Source organism: Ptychodera flava, chromosome 18 (assembly GCF_041260155.1).
Source record: "Ptychodera flava strain L36383 chromosome 18, AS_Pfla_20210202, whole genome shotgun sequence".
In the NCBI taxonomy this organism is placed as follows: Eukaryota; Metazoa; Hemichordata; class Enteropneusta; family Ptychoderidae; genus Ptychodera; species Ptychodera flava.
Window position 1 is genome coordinate 23,362,237 of NC_091945.1, and position 21,319 is coordinate 23,383,555.

General features: G+C 37.8%; 1 protein-coding gene across 1 annotated transcript in view; it reads left to right on the forward strand.

Moving 5' to 3' along the window:
- The first annotated feature begins 1,411 nt into the window (after nucleotides 1-1,411).
- Nucleotides 1,412-21,319, forward strand: part of LOC139117200 (disintegrin and metalloproteinase domain-containing protein 10-like) — a 46,478-nt gene continuing 26,570 nt past the window's right edge. Inside the window, exons 1-2 of the mRNA XM_070680097.1 lie at nucleotides 1,412-1,610; nucleotides 6,422-6,581. Coding sequence (XP_070536198.1) covers nucleotides 1,562-1,610; nucleotides 6,422-6,581 — 209 coding nt within the window. The 5' untranslated portion in view covers nucleotides 1,412-1,561. The remainder of the gene's footprint in view (nucleotides 1,611-6,421; nucleotides 6,582-21,319) is intronic.

Genomic DNA, 21,319 nt, shown 5'->3' on the forward strand with positions numbered 1-21,319 from the left:
CCCCCCCCCCGCTGAAAAATAACCAAAACCCATATGTCAAATTTACCCGCATGGTTTGGATTTGAACTACGGTACGCGGCGCACTTTATTCGTGTAGCAGAGATGCCAGTGCACAAACTTCTCAGCCACATCCATTGAAACGTCTGTTAATTAGGACGACTGTAAGGCAATTTTTAACTTCATTTCCATAGACAACTTATGTCCATGGACATTGTATAAAGTAATCTTTTTTGGAGTGGTTCGCCAAAGGCAGCCCTCCGGTAAAGAGGGTCATGGGCCATTACGTAAAGTCAACTTTATTCTAGTGGGCCACCAAAGGTGGCCCGCTGGTAAAGAGGGTCGATCATGGCCATGGCATAAAGTGAACTTTATTGTTGGTATTATGTTTTTGAAAATGTGGTGACCCCCCCTTTCCTACCAGTGAAAAAGCGGTGACCCCCCCCCCCTTTGCGGATTCCAAAATTATGATGAACCCCCCTGGATTTTGCCGCCCCCCGGCCGTAAAAACTGAACAGTCCCTTATGAAAGTGTGCGCCGAAAATGGAAAGCAATGACTGAAAATAACTCTCGATTATTTTTTTACTTCTTTTCTACTTGCAATCTGTTTTGCCTACCATCCTTCACTGGACTTTTAGAGGGAACCTCTTCAAGGAATCCTTGTTTTTCGAAATCATAGACCGCCACAGGACTGTATACCTGTATCCTTAAGACAGTCGACCTCACGTTTAGCCTGTGATTGTCGATTATTGTCGTCATTGCATGATTATGTGTGTTCTGGGTGCGTTTTAATGATCAGCTAATGGTACGAATTAGCAAGTGGGTAAGCTTACATGTATCATTGAGGTAGTAGATACTACTACCTCCATGCATGTATCAACTCGTGGTTGTTTATTTTGCGAATAAAACTTTCTCACAAAAGTCTTTTAGAATGCAAAAAAACCTTACCGAAACAAGAGACAGGGCAAACAAAACAAAAAAACAAAACAAAAAACCAAAACAAATAATAAATTAGAGGAAAAATCCCAAAAGTTAAAATGTAAAGGGCTGCTTTTGACTTGCTGTGATTGCATGATTGACGGTTGTGCTTCTGGCCGCGCTTTCAATTTCCACTTGAAAAGCGCCCTCCTCTGGCAGGACAAGTTTAAGTCATTCTCATGACCCCCGCCTTTATGATGTCATTTGTAAGCCGAGGGAATACACCCAACAGCAAAAATGACCATCATCTATCAATGCTGCCTGTTATATTGATAAAGGTAACTTTAAAATACCTCTAAGAAATGTATGAACATAGTTAAAAAGTATTCTAATGGTATAAAATGAAAATAACTTTAACAAAAGCACAGGAATTCTCGTAGTAAGTACTCTCACATTATGCAGCGTGACACCCCCTAGTTGGTGATTAAGCCAGGAGGACGCGGAAGTGTCGAGTGGGATGCACGAACAGTTGTTATCAGATACCGCGAATGCAATACAATATTTTTTGAGAATAGTTAGAAGGTTACGTACTCCGGCGGCTCAATAATTTCAATTTCTGCTGAAAGGACATACTTTTCAGTTCGCCATGATACTGAGGCTGTTTTTGACGGTGGCTGCAATTGCCGTAACAAGTTGTAAGTATCTACCGTAGCCATTTTTCAGAAATTTGGTTTGTCTGTGTGTACGTACAGTGAGTGTATGTAACTCTTGAGGTCATTGCCCAAGATGGAAGTTGTAGAGTTTTGGCCCGAACGATAACGCGATTATCGACACGAAAGGACAGCTGGTGGACGAAATGGCGGGCTAATTTAAACGCTTCTGTAACAACGTAAGCAGATAATCCGACTTAAGGCTCCCGACAGTCGAGCCGACAAGGAAAGGCCGTCGCGGTTAGTGGGAATTCAATGTTGTGAATGCGATGCCCTCTCAATGACACTCAATGGCGACATGTATGACCTTGTGTGAATTGTGTAGACTCTTCGATCTCGTACGGCCCAATCTCAACCTCGGCAGTGTAGTGTTACTACATACATGAATCCTCACGTTTTGATCGAGATCACAAAGTCGCCGCCAATGTACGTCAATGACTATGAAAGACTGGTTTTTGTTGATCACATAGCTTGCAGCTGAAACACGTTTAATTCTCTCCCTACATTGTACATAGTGTACATGTATATGCATTTTGAAGAATTTTGCCCTCTTATATTGTTACCAGTATTAAATAGTGATGTGCTGGATAATTCAGGCACCCGACGTGGGAACGTTTACTGACAGAATAATTCCAAGGTTTGATCGGAGCTGACGAACATAGGCGAGACCACAGTACAGAGTGGAGGGACTGTGGCTAAACTCAGTACAGTGACCCTGGGACAGACAAAACCTTCAGTGATGGCCACAAGTAAACAATAGCACAGTCGAGTTCAACAAAGGTGGTAAACAAACACCAAACAAAACAAAACAATAAAAGCCCCCTCATGGATTCAGCAGTAGGGCTAGTTTTTGCTCTTCAATTGAAGCACTTCTCTGATTCATCAGATCAGTTAATTTCGTTCAGACATTTGTAAATTTGCTCCCAGAAGTCTTCAACAGAATTATGGTTAGCAGTCACAAGTACATGTACATGTATCTAGAATTATTCCCATTTCAAATGTAAGCCGAGGTGTCACGTGAACGAAATATCTGACCATGTTATGATGTATGAGATCGTATTGATCAGGTCACACTCAGATGCTTAGGCCCAGAATCAATAACTCCCAAACTCTTTGACAGAGAAAGAATTGTCATATTTCCACCATTTTGTTAAGATACATTTGTGCATGTCTGTTTGTGCTACGGTCTGCAGTCCCGCAGTCACTTCACGGAATTAAAAACGAATACACATAATCTATGGCACGCCTGTGCCAACACCAGTTGAAGCTGTGCTGAATTTTTACAAAGGGCAATGGTGACATGACACTGTCACATACAGATATTATTGGATTTATTATGTCCATTACCCAAATTACATACTTCTCATAAAGATCAACTTGTGTTTTTGTTGTTGTTTATTTTCAAAGAGCAGAAGTCATCAGTTGCACATCATTGTTGTAATTGTTTTGTTTCCAAAAGCCAACAGTGGTTCTCACTCAAAGGGTATGTGTGGCAGCACCAGCAAGTTTTTACCTCATGCAAATCAAACTTACCCAGCTGATACTTTGCATGTTGTTTGGTGATCAAGCTCCTGGTTGTTTTGAGTACACATCTTAAACTCCAATACAAGATGCTGTCGATGTTTAATATTTTCTCCAGTAGATCCTGTCAGTTGTTTTAACATGAAGCTACATACATGCCGGGTCAAACAGTAGTATTAGATATGTAAGCCTTGTACTGGTTTTGTAAGCTTAAAAGGGAAAGACCTATGGAGACATATACATGTACATGTAGTAAGTGATATCAGGAATGACATGTTGCCAGTCAGCATAGGGTTATACCATAGTCTTTGGTCATAGAAATGATCACAGAGACCCACAGTTCACCCAGGGCTGAACTCACATGAGCTTTATTTAGGACAAGATTACAGTGATGCTTGTGTTATATTTACCTATGTCTATCTATCTATACATGTATATATATATATATATATATATATATATATATATATATATATATATATATATATATATATATATTATATATATATATATATATATATATATATATATATATTCTGACACACATATCTGACATACCGTAAATGTCCCCTCCAATCACTACGTACATGTAGGGGTTAGAGATATGTACTCTTCTTGAAGGGTTGTCAGTCTGACAAAATTCATATCATGGGAACTGTGACAGGATTGCTGGCTTGGTACCAGTATGACATCATTACAAGTGACCTGTCACAGTTCATGGAATTAATGAGTTGAGATGTACATTTCCTTTGACAGAAGGATTTTATCTCAATCATAAGGTACAAAGATTGCCAACGTCATTGATACACATTAAGAAAAACAAACAGATGTTAATATGTCATGATACATGTACATGTATATTGTATAATTCTTCTATTTTTGAATCGTCATCTGTGATGCAGTACTGTCACCAAATTTATAATCATAAACACCCAAACATTTAGTTCCTTTGTGTTTGTTTTACATGTGGTTCCACTCAAAGAGACTTGCATTAATGTCGAGACGTTTCATTTGCTGTGTTTACAGTTGCCGGTACAGTTTCTATAAACTTTTGTGAAATGTTTAGAAAATAATGAAATCACTTCTCTTAAAGTAACTTATTTTCATTTGTGCATATACATATACATGTACATGTACAGAGTTCAAATGGTAATACAGTTACATTGTAACTGTATTAACCTTTAAACTCTCTTGGGGAGGTTGTACCCCACATCATGTTATAGGTCATCGGTGTGGGTTACAGTTCAAAGGGTTACTTGGTCAGTTAGTGGATTTTTACTTGTTATATGTGCTGAATACCTTCCCTTTGGTCACGTCAGAAAATAAAATATTCATGTAACTGTAGCTTGTATGATACCCTTCACACAATATAAATGACAATTTTTTTTCAATCCCGCTCAGCATCACAGATACAGGCATGTACTCATGTAAGTAAATGCACACATGCGTATCATTGACACAGTATTACACAGTCTGTGCAATAAGTCAGTCTACATCTGTACAGTACATTGGGGTGGGCAACTTTTGTGATGTGTTCCTATGTGAAAGATTTCGATTCACCTCAGAGCTGGGATAATCAGCAAGTCCTGACAAAGTTACCGGTGTACACAATTTCCATTAGTGCTTAATGATTAATCCTTCAGGCCAAACGTTCTCTATTGATGTTTTCACTCAATGTGTTTGGTAGCAAACTTTAACGTCACGTGATATCACAGGGTAAGCCATGATACACAAGTCGATGCATGCGAGCAAGACTGATCCCATGTTGTTTCCTTCAATGCCCACTTGCCACAGCGTGTCATGGAATAAAACCCCAGCCTTTGAATCCAGACAGTGTACATGTATTGCAAAGATAAAGATTAATAAATCTATCATTTCTGCAAATTGAAAGAAAGTCCCATATCCAGACACCGTCACAGTTCAAAAAAGAAGCCGACGTTGCGCTAAGGCTATCCGGAAATGAATGGATCCAGGGAATGTACAGTACATGTAGATTGTGTACAAGCCAGTGGAGTCTACCTTGCAGCAGTTTCTTTGATATAATATTGTGCATTCTACATCATAAGCTGTCTATTGTCGTGTGCGTCTGAGAGAAGGTGAGAGTGCCGGCAAACATAGACAAGATTAATGGCGCCAATTGTACACAAGTATGAGATACACACTATACCTCATAAGTGTCATTCAATTTTTGTCCCTGGGGCTTTGCAGCATTTCCAGTATAGATTCAAAACTCCGGTGTGAAATTGTTTTAATCCTTGTGCAGGATTTGTTTCTGTGTCTCATTTTTCTTTTTCATCTGGCGCTGAATAAAAATTCACTTGTACAGTGGATAGTGCTTCATGGCAGTTACATACATGTAAATTCACTGTATGCTATGCCTGCACTCTTACTATGTCAATTGAATGAAATATGTACAGTGTATTTTGTACACGTGTACAGGACAGTACAGGCAGAATGTAAAGTCCCATTGGGTGTTCATCTGGTGGGGCACGCGTGTGCACTGAACACATATTTATTATAAAAGTTGAGATGCTGACAATGAGTAGGTGTATATACTGTATGTACACACACAAATGGAACATTGTGAACTCTGGCATTTCCATTTCACAGGCGGCCATCAGAGCAGGCATTTAAAACCTGGTCATTGAAAAGCTTGACCACTGAGCTCACGAAAACTTGGTAACTAAATGACTCATTTTCTCCTCAAGTTGCAGCTGGACTATTTAGAAATATCTTCATAATTCCAAGTTTCATGTGACTGAAACAGGGCATGTATTATTTGGATCTGAAAGAAATGTATTGAGCCTATATTGTCTTCTGTCATCATCGTGTTAATGGTGACTCGCCAGTGTCAATCATGTGACTTTCTTCAGCCAATCAGCAGTTAAGATGAATTCATTGTTGCCTGTAAGGTGTGGCTTTTATTTACAAGAATCTGATATCGACCTGTCATAAGCAAAAAATGCAAGAAACATGACATACCCTGTCCGTTATATGTTTACACTTCACATACCGGTACAATATTGGGTAGTAGAAGCTTTGTGTAATTTACAGTATGAGTTAAATAGGCCTACAGGAAGTTCATCATAGTTCACATGATGTGTCCCCCTCTCACTCTATATTATTACAGGAAAGCGTCCCACTCTACAGTAAAAGCTACAAATTTATATAAAATGTACTGTGTAGAGCAGTGTATAACATGGAGTAGTAATATGCACATTTGTGCTCCCATCGAGCTGTTCCAACACTCATCGAACATATCAATTGCTCCACAGATGCTGCACAGACTGCCCTAAATCAACACATCCATCATTTTGAAGGCTTGAATTACGACAGAAATGAACTCAACGAGAGGCATCAGCGAGCTAAAAGATCAACAGAGAGCAGAATAGCCAGTCACAGAACGGTAGAGTTGAAATTTTCCGCCCACGAAAGGTGAGTTTTATTTTGCCAATGATTTTGGCCTGGAGTACTGTCGCAATGATGCAAGGTCAAGTAGGGGGGCAAAGTCACACTGTCACAATTGTCACAATAGTGCTAATTTTGTTTTATGTCAGAAGGTATATTTCGCCTGCTGAAAGGTGATTGGCCGCCAATCATCGGACACTTTTCTCACTCTCATTCCATAGCAACTTGTACATGTTATTATCAAGGTTCATGCACTCCTAGCTGCCATGGCAACACGTGTATTTCTACTGATCAGACAAGGTTGAGTTGATTGCGACGGGTGTGTGAAACTTCATCATTTAATCAACAGACTTTGTTTCTCCATGAAAATACCGTCTTTTAAGGAAAACAAGAGAATACTAGGCCAACGGAAGGCTTTAACCCTTTGAGTGCTTTAATTTTTCCCTCCAAAATTTCAGTGCAACATTATACCAATTTTTATGAATTTTTCCGCATTAGGTTTGATAATTTTGGACCAAACAGACATAACTTTGAATTGGCAAAAATATTTGGGAAAATCTAAAAACAAATTTTCTAGATTTAATCTGCATTTTACTTTTTAAAGGTGACAAAAATTGACTTTCGCCCTCAAAGAGTTAAGGGAATAAATCTACTTTGGACACCATGAAAACCACATTTAGACAAGCACGGATTTCTATCATATGGAAGATATGGGCCCAGGTTTCTTCTATCAATTTATATGTTAATAGCTATACAAAAGAATACATTTTCATGACAAAGAAATATGCAAATTATGCATTGATATGTAAATTGGCCACCCCTCTGTTTTTTCCAAGCTGTGGAGGACATTATTTACGTGAGAAAAACTTAGCATTTATTAAGTCTGAGACAGTATCCTCTCCGACATTTGTATATTAATTTGGACATAATAAATTAATGAATGATTGTTTCTCAGAACATCTTTATGTATTCACTTCCACGATTCTCTCTGCAGGGCTCGAAATTAACTTTTTTCCCCGGTAGTCCCATTTGGCTAACATTTTCTGAAGTTGGTAGTCCAGTGACAAGGTCTGGTAGCCCATGCATGAATGAAGAGGGGTTTTTTTTGTAAAGGATATTTTATATTTATATCTAGACAATGAACGATTTGTTTTGCATGATTCTATCCAGGAAGTGAATTTTCTAGTCATTTGACATCAATACCTGCAGATCATAGCCTTAGGAGAAAGGTATAGCATGTGCAGTGGACAACAGTGACGTCTCAAAGTTTGCGACCTATTCACACATACGCAGAGCTTATATGCAACAAAGTTGACATGTCCTTTCTGGTCCAGCTGGGTTGACTGTATGAGCGTCGGTCATCTCACAGCGATCAACATCATGTCGCCCACTAAGTAATTTCATGTCCCAGGCTTTGGTAGTCCGTGTGGGCTACCATTTCATGGGTTTTGGTAGCCCCAGGGAAAAGTTGGTAGTCTGTGGACACAGACTACCGCTAATTTCGAGCCCTGTCTCTGTCAAATGCCAATCAAAAACTGGAAGATGCAATAATATAGGTAGTATTATTATGGTCAAGTTTGTTCAAATGGTGGTTTCATAAATATTTACATACATTCAGTAACTACATGTACGTTTGTGGATTGTGCATAGACTACCGGTATACTGTATGTGGGCGATACACGTAAATCGTCTTCCACTTCAGTGAACTTTAGCTATGGATTGCTCAATTTCAGTTGACAGCTATCTTTGTTTGGGTTGCATGCACATTCTGAATATTTCATTTTCAAACTGAAAGTGACAGTAGTTCCTATTCAGAAAGTGTAAATCATTAGGTACTGAATAGGTGAATGGGTTTGCAGTATTGTGTGGGACTACTATCGTATTGTGCAATTGAAAGCTGTTGTGGTTCATATTTACAGTTTGTGGCTCCCCAGTGGATTTGGTGTCACAAAGCTACTTTTATTGTGCAGTGTACATTTTGAAGTCTTCATAGTGCAGTTGAATGGCAAACTGCAGTTATTAGATTTGCATATTTTTACACACCTGTACAGTGGGGGATGTATGTGTACATATCTGATTTTCGAAGCGCCAATGAAAAGGTGCAAAACCTATAGTAGTTAGTCTGTTTGATTCCCAGTTTAAAACATGTTGTTTTATAAAATGTGCAGATACAGTGTATACACCATAAGAAATATCGGTGCACATGATCATGTACCTCTGTTCTCAGTTTGTCCAAGTTCAATGCTATCAGGGGTCAGGGAACCAAGAGTCACTTAGCTTTCACACATGTACACAGTACACTACATGTATATGTTTATTTCTGTGTTTGGCTAAATGTCTCTCCAATATACTGGTATTAATAGTGTGATGTCAAGCTGGTTTACATACATTGTATTTACTTACGAATGTGGACAACTGCTCACTTTGTCACCCATGTTTAAACCATTGAGTTGTCATGTGACATTTGCATTATAATTTGTATGGTATAATACCAGTAAATTGATGGGTGAAATACAGTACAGCAATCTGATTGGTCCAGACTTCAAAATTACGGGATCAAGAATAATGAAAATATCGTCGAAAGTTAGAGCTGATGTCTTGTTATTAAGAACAATCCTTAGATTGGCTTCTTATAGTTGTTTCTGAACCAGGTTCAAACATGGGCCAGTGTCCAGTTTTTATATGCTATTCCGTACAATGTTTGACCAAATCTGTATACTTGGCATGCAATGTTAAAGACTCACTTTGGGTGATCAAAAGGAATTGAAATTAATTAATTAATTGATTTTTTTGTCTTGTTAATGTCACTTATCCTTTCATGATACAATGCATGTATCATATTTAAAGTTTAATTGATAAGTTTGTTTTTCGTTGTGCCTACACGAACACATTTACTGCGGCACGCAAGGGTCTTGACTGCTGTACAGTGTATGTAGCCAACAAACCAGCGAAATTTAAAGGTCTGGTGAAATGGTCCTGTTCGTGTGACTGAATATCTTCCAGGAGGTCAATACTATTACACTCGCAACAGAATTGCATCCTAAAAGTACGCGCAAGTGTTAATTTTTTTGATATTTCTATGCGCGGCTTTCATGGGGTCATTTTGCGACACTCAGGTCACGCCCTCAGCGGGAGTCAAGGTTGGCCGTCTGTGACGTCACAGATGTGTTCATTTACATCGAATAGCGGTCCAACACCGCCTTATCTCTGCCCGGTATCCGCTAACAATACAGACTGAGCCAGTGTTCGCGCTGCCAGTTCGCCACGTTCGCCAATCCGAATCGAAATCCGAAGTGGCGAAAAAAAATCGATCCTAATTCGCCACAGTGGCGAAACTGATTTTTGTTTTAAAAATATGGTAAAATAAAGGAAAAACGTGGGTTTTTTAGTCTTTTGTTTAATCTGCGCTTCTCTCTTGGCGATTCGCAAAAACTGTGTCTACTTCCGTATTATTGCGTTCTTTCCGTCGTACGTATTTGCAATCGAGCCAAGTCTCGCGAGAGATTTGACGTCATTTAGTCTAGTGTACAGCATGCATAAATGGCTCTCGCGAGAATTGAAACTAAGACACACGCTATCGAGCCCTTGCGATAAATTTGACGTCATTTTGCCCAGTGTACAGCGGGCATAGGAACGCTCGCTCGCGAGAATTTAAACTTTTGCTATACATAGCAGACATACGCATTTTAATCGAGGCAACAAGGTTCGGTGTTATACCCGGTAGTTGATTTACATTGCGGTCTAGATGTTCTGTGTTGTGCATTTTAATCACGGTCTTAGCCTAAACATTCCATGTTGTGGTCGATTTGCATCGCGGTCCTCGTGGTCCGGTATTCCCCGTGTTCTTCAATTTAATTGCCGTCCCAACGACGCGTTCCGTGTTGCTGTTGATTTGTACTATCATGGAGGACTCTACCTCCATGATTTGTATCGCGATCTCTACGTTCCGTGTTGTTGTTCGTTTTAATGGTAGTCTCAACGTTCAGTGTTGCTGTTCATGCAGCTGATTTGCATCGTGGTACCGGCCAACGTTCCGTGTTGTAGTTGTAGTGCATTTTAATCACGGTCCCATTTACGTTTTTTACTGTCGATTTGCATTGCGGTCCCGACGTTCCGTGTTGTAGACTAGTGCATTTTAATGGCAGTCACAACGTTCATTGTTGGTGTTCATGCAGTTGACTTGCATTGCGGTCCCAACCTCCTACTACCTCCATGCTTCTGTGTAACGAGTAGCGAGGCAGGCTCAGCCGAGGGACCGTGGCTGATCGTACGAACCAGCCGAGACAAGCACATTATGGTTCAAACACTCAACACTTGACGGGAACTTGAAAAAGTTTACAGTTGAGCCGTTCATGTTCTTGCCGCTGTCACAGCCACCAAAAGAACGTCTTTCCATAGTGAAGGAGGACACTGTCCTGACCATGTAAGCGGAAACCCTAGAAGTTACCCCCCGTGGGGAGCTTACGGAGGTGTGAAATACTTTACTTCCCATTATTGAGATACGGTGTCGGGCAAACTTCGGAAAGCCGAAAAAAGTCGACTGGAGAGGCTCGGGGGACACGCCCACATTGCATTTTTCTTTTGCCATATTTCATAATCACGCGCGCTAAACGAAAAAAGAAATGAATGTAACTGTTTTACAGACCATCAACTGTATTTCTGTGATTTTGCAACATGGGCATTTCACCAGACCTTTAATATAAACAAATTCTTGGTACACGGCTATTGTGAAACCATGATTATTCAGTCCCTGTGGACTCAAATATTTACAATCTGAGCGCTCACAATTTGGCTTGACCTAGGATGACCTTTTCAGTCTGTCTGGTCGTGTTGTTTGGCTTCAAGCTAGGCTTTCACCACTGCTGTGGCAGCGTCCATTTAGGGTGCCCTACCCATTTAGCATACCAAGCAGAGACAGCTGAACCAGTGAACGCATTGTGTGCCGTTCTTGTCATTCTGTGGATGGGGCAATGATCTGGTGAAATTGAATAGTACATGGCTCCACACAGAAGCTATGCAGGCTGTGCAGTAGTTTCGTTTTTGAATTCATACACGTACATCAACACTGCCTTTACTCTTTCAAGTGTACATTTTTGACTCCAGCTTTTTGCTTCAGTTTTAAAGTACAAGCACATGGAAATGGTCACAATGGTGTTGAACTCAGGTAGCATTTTTATTCATCCAAATATGATTCCATTGATTGACTGTATACCCAGGGGAACCTCAATAGCATGATTGGGGAACCATGGTAAAATTTAGCATGGTACTGCCTTTTTACAAAACTACTGTAGTGCCCATTCCGAGACTGGTTGCCTAGCGCCTGGCCATAACAAATATGTACATGTACTCAATTATGTACGATTTGAAACTGAACGTGTTGCCCCATATAATACATGTAACAGCAAGTTAGCAGTCACTGTAATTGACCTTTGACCCGACTTCTTTGTGCAGAGGTCAACTTTCATTATTGAAATCGGTGAACTGCATGTTACCAGTGAGTAATAGGTATACATACTTCCCCATTACATGACAGAATTTTGCTTTTATGGACAGCAGACCGACCATATTTCAAGCTGTCTATACATTGTATTAGCCAGTAATAGAGTGATTATCTACCCATTGCACAGCTTTGTCGTTGTCTGCTGTTTTCTCACATTTGACCGAATTTTTAACAGGACTTTGCCACATAAAATGAAGCTGTATTTGCCAATTTGATATATACTGACAATAGATGGACTTACATGTCATTATACAGAAGGTCCATTTGCCAAGCAATTATACATGTAAATACAATTATTGAAAATTAATCCTTATTTCTCCTGAGGGAGGTCTCAGCTCACAATTACCTGACTGAATTCTGTTGAATGAACTGTCACTTTATGCTCGTTAATATTTTCAACACATCCTTGTAAAGCGTTCCATTGGCCAATAAAAGATAATCTTTATATCCAGTTATAAGTTGAGCATCCTGTGTTCCAGGAAATCCTGTTTCCTTATGGGTCTCTGTTTATAGGTACATCTTGTTAATCTACAGTATACTGTACATACATGTATGATTTGACATTGCTTCAATAGAAACTTACCTCTTCATATGTTCATTCATTACTATGGTAACTAGCTACCGGAATGCATGCGGATGAGTTTCCCTTCTTGAGGTGGTATGTGTACATGTACATGTACCTAAGTACATCAATCTTAAACCATGTGTACATGTAGAATTCAGTCTAGATGGGGAGTCATTCTGGCTCTTGGTAAAAGAATCCCTTTTCAGATGACAGTCAGAATAATACTGGACCCATGCTAAGCCATTGTGCTATTCAGTGCTATCCTAGGGGGTATGTTTGTATTGATTCTTCATGAGAAGCATCCTTAGACAGGCTTGAATTTCTGCCATGTGAAGGGTGTGGGCACAGTGACCTTCTGGTGTGTGGTTCCTCACAGCAACTGAGTGCAGATGATGAAACATCATCTCTATTTCTCCCTTTGTTGCTGTAAACAGTGTGCTGCCTCTTCTAGAGATTTGTTCATTCCAGCGAGGTCTTATTTTTCAACTACCGATTCAAACTCATAATAATTTTTTTTTTCATTTCAAATATGTGTAACTATACAGGTTATCAAAATCCCATGTATTTTAGAAATTAGATGTGCAAGTTTTGATGTAAATTCAGTTTGTGATTTGTCCGTCTTATACAGCACATGTGATTTGATGTCATTGTTTATGCTGATTGACATATGTGTGCATGTTTTTACCTCAGGGGGTTGGGGAGGGACCCTGGAAATTGCTAATGTGAATACAGTATGCAGCTGTTGCAATGAGTTACTGCTCAGTAGTTGATATTCAAATTAACTGATTGATTGCTTTTTCAATCAATCAATCAGTCAACTTATTTGACTCTGGGAAATCTTTTTAAGCATGTGTTTGTCCAACTAGTGACCAAAACACATGCTATACAAACCCAATGGTTAAACAGCTTGTAAGGCATGAATTACAATGTAAAATGTTGATATTCAAAAAAAAAAATTCATGGTCAAGTTACTTTATGGACACTGAGAGGATAAAATCTCATATCAAATTGATTGTGTAAATGTTGACAGTGGCACCCAAGAACTATGGTGTAAAGGAGTTCAAGCCGGAAGTTACACGTACATGTACTCGAAGTGTTGATTACTGTCTTAGAGTAACGCAGCACTGTGATCTGTCACTGCTTGGGAGAAAAGAGGATGAGTCATAGCCAGAAATCGGTTTCATTCCGTAGAATGCTTGATCATTTTATAAAAATACAATGCAAAGTCGTCTGTGAAACAACCACACTGATGCATTTCAAAATGTAATTGTTGCAAAATACTTCCTAGCCTGGGGGAACATCACTGTGAGATTATTTCTACAGGCTTTGAATAAAAAAGCTCAGGAAGAGAGAATAATAAGACGCATTAAAACAAAATCCAGCAATGTACATGTATGTACAATTGACTGCCTTCTGTTGTCTTGCGACAGTATACCCCTTTTCCTGCAAGACAGTAATAACTCTATCACTTTCCCATCAGCCAAGTCAGTAAAAAGCGGTATTGAGCCAAAACATAACGTATTTTCACCCATTTGGCTTGGTATGTTATCGCATCTTTTGTCCCCAAAAAATAAACTTAACCGTATTATGTTTGCAACAGCCTTCAAATGTACAATATAATGTTAAAATACATCATACGGAATATGTTGTGTTTCATTAATTTTAACCATCTTGACCTGGTGGTGAAATATGGACTTGGCAGGAAAAGGGATACAGTTGTTTCTTGCGTAACATAATAAAAAATAATATGTAACTGTTCATTGTTTTGTTTGTTTGCTAGCATTGCTTCATAGGGATTCTGCTTTTCAATTTCATATATATGTTGTCTTTGTTACTTCTATGAAGGCACAAAGAAAAAAACTGGCAAGTGTCCGTTAAACTGCTGTCAATAATTATGTGTTTTTGACAAGGATAAAAATGATGATTAATTTGATGTTGAAGGGAAAGTTGAGGGAAAATTTCCAAAGAACTTCAGAATGATTAGCAATGAATCTTGTCACGGCAAAAAATGTTCTCCATTGAAGTGATTTACTGCCCTTAGAAAAACATACACGAATAATTTTTCAATATATATATATATATATATATATATTGAAAAATATTCGTGTATGTTTTTCTATATATATATTTTATATATATACCGGTATATTTATACATGTATATATATATATGTCAAATTTAACATATCAATTATATATATATATATATATATATATATACATATATATCAATTATATATATATATATATATATATATATATATATATTATATAACAATTATATGTGTGTGTAAATATATATATATATTAGTATGCAAATTAGTTATCATGATATGAGACAGTCATGAGGAAAATACTGTGAAAGAATGCATTGAGAAACATAAATTTTTTATGTCCTGTATACATAGCTTTATATGTTGTATAATGGTATTATTAATGTGAAGAGAATGTGCAACTACATTAATTATGTTTATGCAGGTTTTAGATGAACATTTGTTTCATAGAATTTTCGTAGAAATTTTCGTAGAAATCAATGGTTGTTTGTGAGACACTGAATCCGTCTAGTTGCGTGACATCGTGTGTGGGAATTTATGAAAATATTTCACATGGTCAATACATTATCACTAGACCTTTGAAAGTTTGAGGAAATGTTGATAAGCGCATCCGCAGCTGATGCTGTTCGTATACAATGTAAGGATTATGACTCTGTAGTTCACATGTACAGCACTGGTGGATGAAGTGTGATTCACCGCCAGGCGTCATGGTCATCTCATCTATACTTTAGTCACCATACACTGTACAATAGATGTACATGTATGTCTATAATTGATATATTAACACAATAGTCCAAAGCTGTTTTTGATGTTTTATAACAGTTTGGATCAGAAACTTTATTGCCAAAACAGAACAATGGAGAATGATAATTATTGTCATTTAATTGTTATGGTTTTTGGATGGAGCAGGTTTTTTGTGATGCTTCATCGTTTTTTTTAACAGTTTCCCCTCTGATGTAGTCAGTCAGCTAACATGTACATCACTCTACTGATATTTGACACTTTTGTTTGATCATGATTGTGGCATTCACAATGGAGGCATTTAATGATGTTTGTTGATTCAATGATGTACTTGTACGCACCTTCATTGGAAATATGAGTGTCATGGCCACTTCATCACATGGTACAATGTATGCTGTGCTCTCCCTGGCCTTTCGAAATTGTTAGTAAATTTACGAATTTGGTTCAAAATAAATTAGTAAGCACAAATTATGTAATGCTGAGCCTGCCCATTTTCAACAAGCACTTCTGGTACTCAATAAATGATGTTAAGGGTATAGAAATGATGAATGATTTCATTATAGACAAAGGAAAGTGAAAAATTCCTTTTTAGTTTTTTTTGACAATGAACACTCATATTTTGATACACATTTTCAAAAGATCCATTAATAACACAGTACATCATGAGTCATGATTGCTTGTAACATTGAAATTTCTTCCTTGTTTCAATAAAGTGTGTCATTTTGGTCAGCCGGCCCATGAATGTTATTCAATTAATCGATCTTTATTACACAACATAACATTTTCAGGTATATTGTGACACAAATCGTAACTCCCTTTGTGTGTGTAGTCAGTGCTTTATGATTATATATATTAGTATATGAAGTGGTCATTAATATTATCAGTGTTTGCACAAGTTTTAGATGCTAGAAAATATCTGCCCTGTTTTTGATATTTGGAAAGCTCTGTTACTTTGAAAGTATGCATGTCATCCATAGGTGTTAGGTGGTGCCTCTTGGTAGCTGCAGTCATTATGCCATGTTCATCTCTAAAATTCTTTTAAAACAACCACTGATCAGAACATTTTGCAGTCTGTGGTTTCGCACAAATTTTGTCTCATTATAACAGCAAATTTAAGTACGCAAACTGAGACTGGTGATCCTGCTAATGTTTTCTTAGAGACAGTTATACTTTTAAAACGCTGCAGATGATCGTCATTTATTTTTTGTCTGGATAAACGTTTTCGTCTTGGGACTGTGCACAGCATTGTCTTTGGATCATCAAAGAAAACTATCAGTACTCATAACATTTGCTGAGACAGTTTCTTGTAAAATATTTTGAAGGAAACCTATTAAAATTGGCAAGTTCACTGAAAAAATTCAATCTGCAGATCGTCAAATGACAAATCTATGACAACTAAGATTTCCGGCTAAGATTTCCGGCTTGTTTCCACCTCCATGTACAGACAAACACTTTACAGTACGGTATATCATTCAACCATTCGCGGTCCGGACAGCAGTTCAAGTGTCTTTCTGGCTGACTGTCTTGATCTCTTCTCGGCGGTTTCATTGTTTCCAATTTTTTCATAACAGGTGCCGTATTTATGCCCAACTTTCTTTCCCAGCTGAGGATACTATCTATCTGAAGCATTTGTAACTGCCCGCTTCCCTCGATCCGCTTAACCTGCGTTCATTCGGAAAGTTGACAGCATGTGAGTGTTTGGGTATCTCGAAACTACCGGAATGCATGGCACACCAGTATCTGAGTACACGACCCAGGGATCTTGAAACCTTTTCGCGCAAGCTCATGTTAGCACAGGTCAAAGTCCAAAGCTAATACCATTGTCGATGCGCCGATGATAGGGGCAGAGTAGTTTTTGAAAGACGAGATATGACAGTATTTCCCCGGAATTCATAATCTTGACCGAAAATCAGTCTTCAAAAATAACAAAATTGTTCGTAAATGGCCGATCGGGCATGTATTTTTTTCGTAAATTTTCATTTTTGTTCGTAATTTACGAACGTTACGAGCGACAGCGAGAGCACAGGTATGTAAACACACACACTATGCATTATCAACACAGTACAGTAGATATGTACATGTATGTTGGTGTTCATCCACGTTACCTATTCTTTCAATCTATATTTGTTCAGCCCTTCCCATTTAGTTAACCCTTTGAGTGCTGTAAATTTTCCCTCCAAAATTTCAGTGCAACATTTTATAAATTTTTATGAATTTTTCTGTATTTGTTAGTCCCCACGGACACCGTCCGGGGGGACTTATAGGTTTGGTCATGTCCGTGCGTGCGTCCGTCTGTGCGTCCGTCCGTCCGTTCACGCAGATATCTCAGATACGCCTCGAGCGATTTCATTCAAACTTGGTACATAGATTACTTCATATGTCATACATATGCACGTCGATTTGTTTTTTGATACGATCCAATATGGCCGCCAGGCGGCCATTTTATTACGATTTTTTCATGTACAGAGCCATTACTCAGGCATATCTAAACCGATTTTATTCAAATTTGGTACAAGGACATTGACCTATGTCATACATATGCACGTCGATTTGTTTTGTGATACGATCCAATATGGCCGCCAGGCGGCCATTTTATTACGATTTTTTCATGTACAGAGCCATAACTCAGGCATATCTCAACTGATTTATTCAAAGTTGGTACAAGGACATTGACCTATGTCATACATTATACGTCCATTTGTTTTTTGATACAATCCAATATGGCCGCCAGGCGGCCATTTTATTACGATTTTTTCATGTCCTTAGCCATAACTCAGGCATATCTCAACTGATTTTATTCAAAGTTGGTACAAGGACATTGACCTATGTAATACATATGCACGGTAATCTGTTTTGTGATACGATCCAATATGGCCGCCAGGCGGCCATTTTGTTATGATTTTTAGCTACTATAGACTATAGTCTATAGAAGCTATTGGGATGGGTATCCGTCCGGCGTCCGTCGTCAGTCTGTATGTATGTATGTATGTATGTAGTATGTATGTATGTATGTATGTCCGTTTGTGAGGCGTCCGTCCACTCAAATATCTTGAGAACCGCAGTACTTACTGATTTGATATTTGTTGTGTAGATGAAAAATACGATTTTGAGAAACTATTTTTTTTAATTTTTTGATATTGTTGAAAATAGGCAAATTAATGCCAAAAAAGGTGTTTTTGGTAAAAAATCTTCTTCTTCATAACCGCTGGTCAGACAGCTTTGTTATTTGGTATACAGGTCCCTAGGGGTAACCCAACTTAGACTTGTTCAAATTGTGATGAAATATGCAAATCTGTATTTTTAAGGAATTTTTTTGTCATTTTTGGTCAAAATTTGACTTACATTGTATGTAATTCTTGTACTGTATAAACCCTATCAATTCACCCAGAAAAAAATAATTAATATGATTTGAAATAATAGAATTAATTAGGAAATCATCAAAGCCAAAATAATTTTAGTGTAGAATTATCAGAAAGTTCAACTTTTTTTGACAGTTCATAGTGAAATGCTTACCATCTTGGAGGATTAAAACATGTAAAGGCAACTTTCCTGAATCCCAACTTGACATATTCTGAACCGTCATTTAATGTGCCCTGTATGTTATCTAAAAGAAATTGCTCAAAATAGTCAATAGAGATAGAGATAGAGATAGAGAAAGTTCTAATTTCCATTTATGGTTGACTTGGTAAGGATAAAATAAAATTACTTTTTGAGGAAAAAAATAGAGTGGTCAATTAAAAGAGTGGTCAAAGTGATAGGGTTTTTATGGTAAAGCTGGGCTGTATAAAGATTCCTCATGTGCTATTTATAGCAATATGCAATCTGTGTAAACAGTGCAATGAAAGTGTAACATGATTCCTTATAATGCTTTTGATGACGTACCTTGAACTTCTTAAGTTTCAAACCTTTGTCTCTTCAGTGTGCTTTCTCTGGGTATGTACAGTCTCAACTTATTAAACAGAACTCACAATGTTAATCAAAGATATCCACCTTCTTCATCAATACATGTGTCACAAAAGGTTATTCTCTACATAACTCAACAGAGCTCTGTCAACTGTTGAGTTGCTTGTTCTTTCAAAACCGCTGGTCAGACAGCTTTAATATTTAGTTTACTTGTCCGTAGGATGACCTTAGTGAGATAATTTCATACAGTAAGGAAATACTTAATTTTGTATCCATGTCTATAGTAGCTTCAGGGACTTTGGCCCTATGTTTTCATGTACAGAGCCATAACTCAGACATGTTTCAACCGATTTTATTCAAAGTTGGTACAAGGACATTGACCAATGTCATAGACATGCACGTCAATTTGGTTTGTGATACGATCCAATATGGCCGCCATGCGGCCATTTTGTTACGATTTTTTCATGTACAGAGCCATAACTCGGGCATATCTCAACCGATTTTATTCAAAGTTGGTACAAGGACATTAACCTATGTCATACATATGTAAGTCAATTTGTTTCATGATATGATCCAATATGGATGGCAGCCATTTTGTTACAATTTTTCATGTCCTTAGCCAAAACTAGGGCACGTCTCAACCGATTTTATTCAAACTTAGTAAAAGGACATCAAAGACCAAACTCATGAAGAGGACTCTATCCTCTCTGAGGACTTGTAATCAAAGTACCCATTAACAAGTGGGGACTGTGTCATCTACGATGACTTGTTTTGTAATTTTGAAGCAAGAGACATCACATTCCGTTTGCTACAGTATTTTATCAAAATTTTAGCAAAAATCTGCAAAAATTTGACTTTGAAGGTGACGAAAACTGACTTTGGTACTCAAAGTGTTAAGGTAGTACATGCCTTGAAATTGAAAGACCCAACCTGAACTTTCCTCAAGGAAACTTTAAACCAATACTCTCTTGAAATCAAGAATAAAAATCAGACGTCGCCATGAAAAATTGTGTACGAGAGAAACATACCCAATATTTACTAACATTTGAAATTCAAAACAGTCTCTTCCTTGTGTTAACTCTATGAGGAAAAATAAAATTTTCGATTTTCACAAAAATAGGCTGGTAAGAACTTTATTTTCTGTGTGAGCTTTAAAATGAGCTGCTACATGTGGTAGACCAAAAGTGTCTTTAATGACTTCACTCAAAAACCTGCCACGAACCTGTGTCAGTCCTTAAAAAGTTTTGTTGTCAGCCATTTTTATGTAAACTTTGGTAGAACACATGCACACAAATGAAAGACTGTTTTGTGCAGTTGTTATAGCAGCGTGGATAGAGTTGTTGCACAAAACAATCCTTTTCATATTCAGATCTGTAACTGCTGCATTTGATGAAAATAAAATCAATTTCAACCATCCATTTTCCACCACCCTATTGCAAGCAGTACATGTATACACACAGTATCTTACGTGCAATTCTGTGGTTAATGAAAGCGTTTCCTAGTGAAAAAAGTCAAATTTCTTTATTTGATGTTGGTATTGTGCATGTACTGTTTACGACATGGTCAAATTGGACTTTTGCACAGGTGAGCACAAATGAGAATGTTCAAATATTTCAGACGATACAAAATTCTCAATGATCATGGTGTACATGTAATTATTGTAGACACCACCCCATCAAGAGTTTCTCATAAAATGAAAAAAATATGAAAAATGAAACAAAATGAAACCAGGAGTATTGCTTTAATACATGTATGTAAATCTATTGACAGTGTTTGATAATCGATATTGCATATTCATAATCATGCACATCAGATCGTACACATAACAGACTGGGAGAAACACATTGCCCCTGTCTCTCGCTGTATAATGGCACGTCAAAGGTCACTGAACTAACCATATTAAATACAAACATGTACCTTCTGCTGTCTGTATGTGTATAAACAATACAGTCATAGTTCATCTGACATGCATACAGTGCATGACAGTAACATGTGTTTGTTCA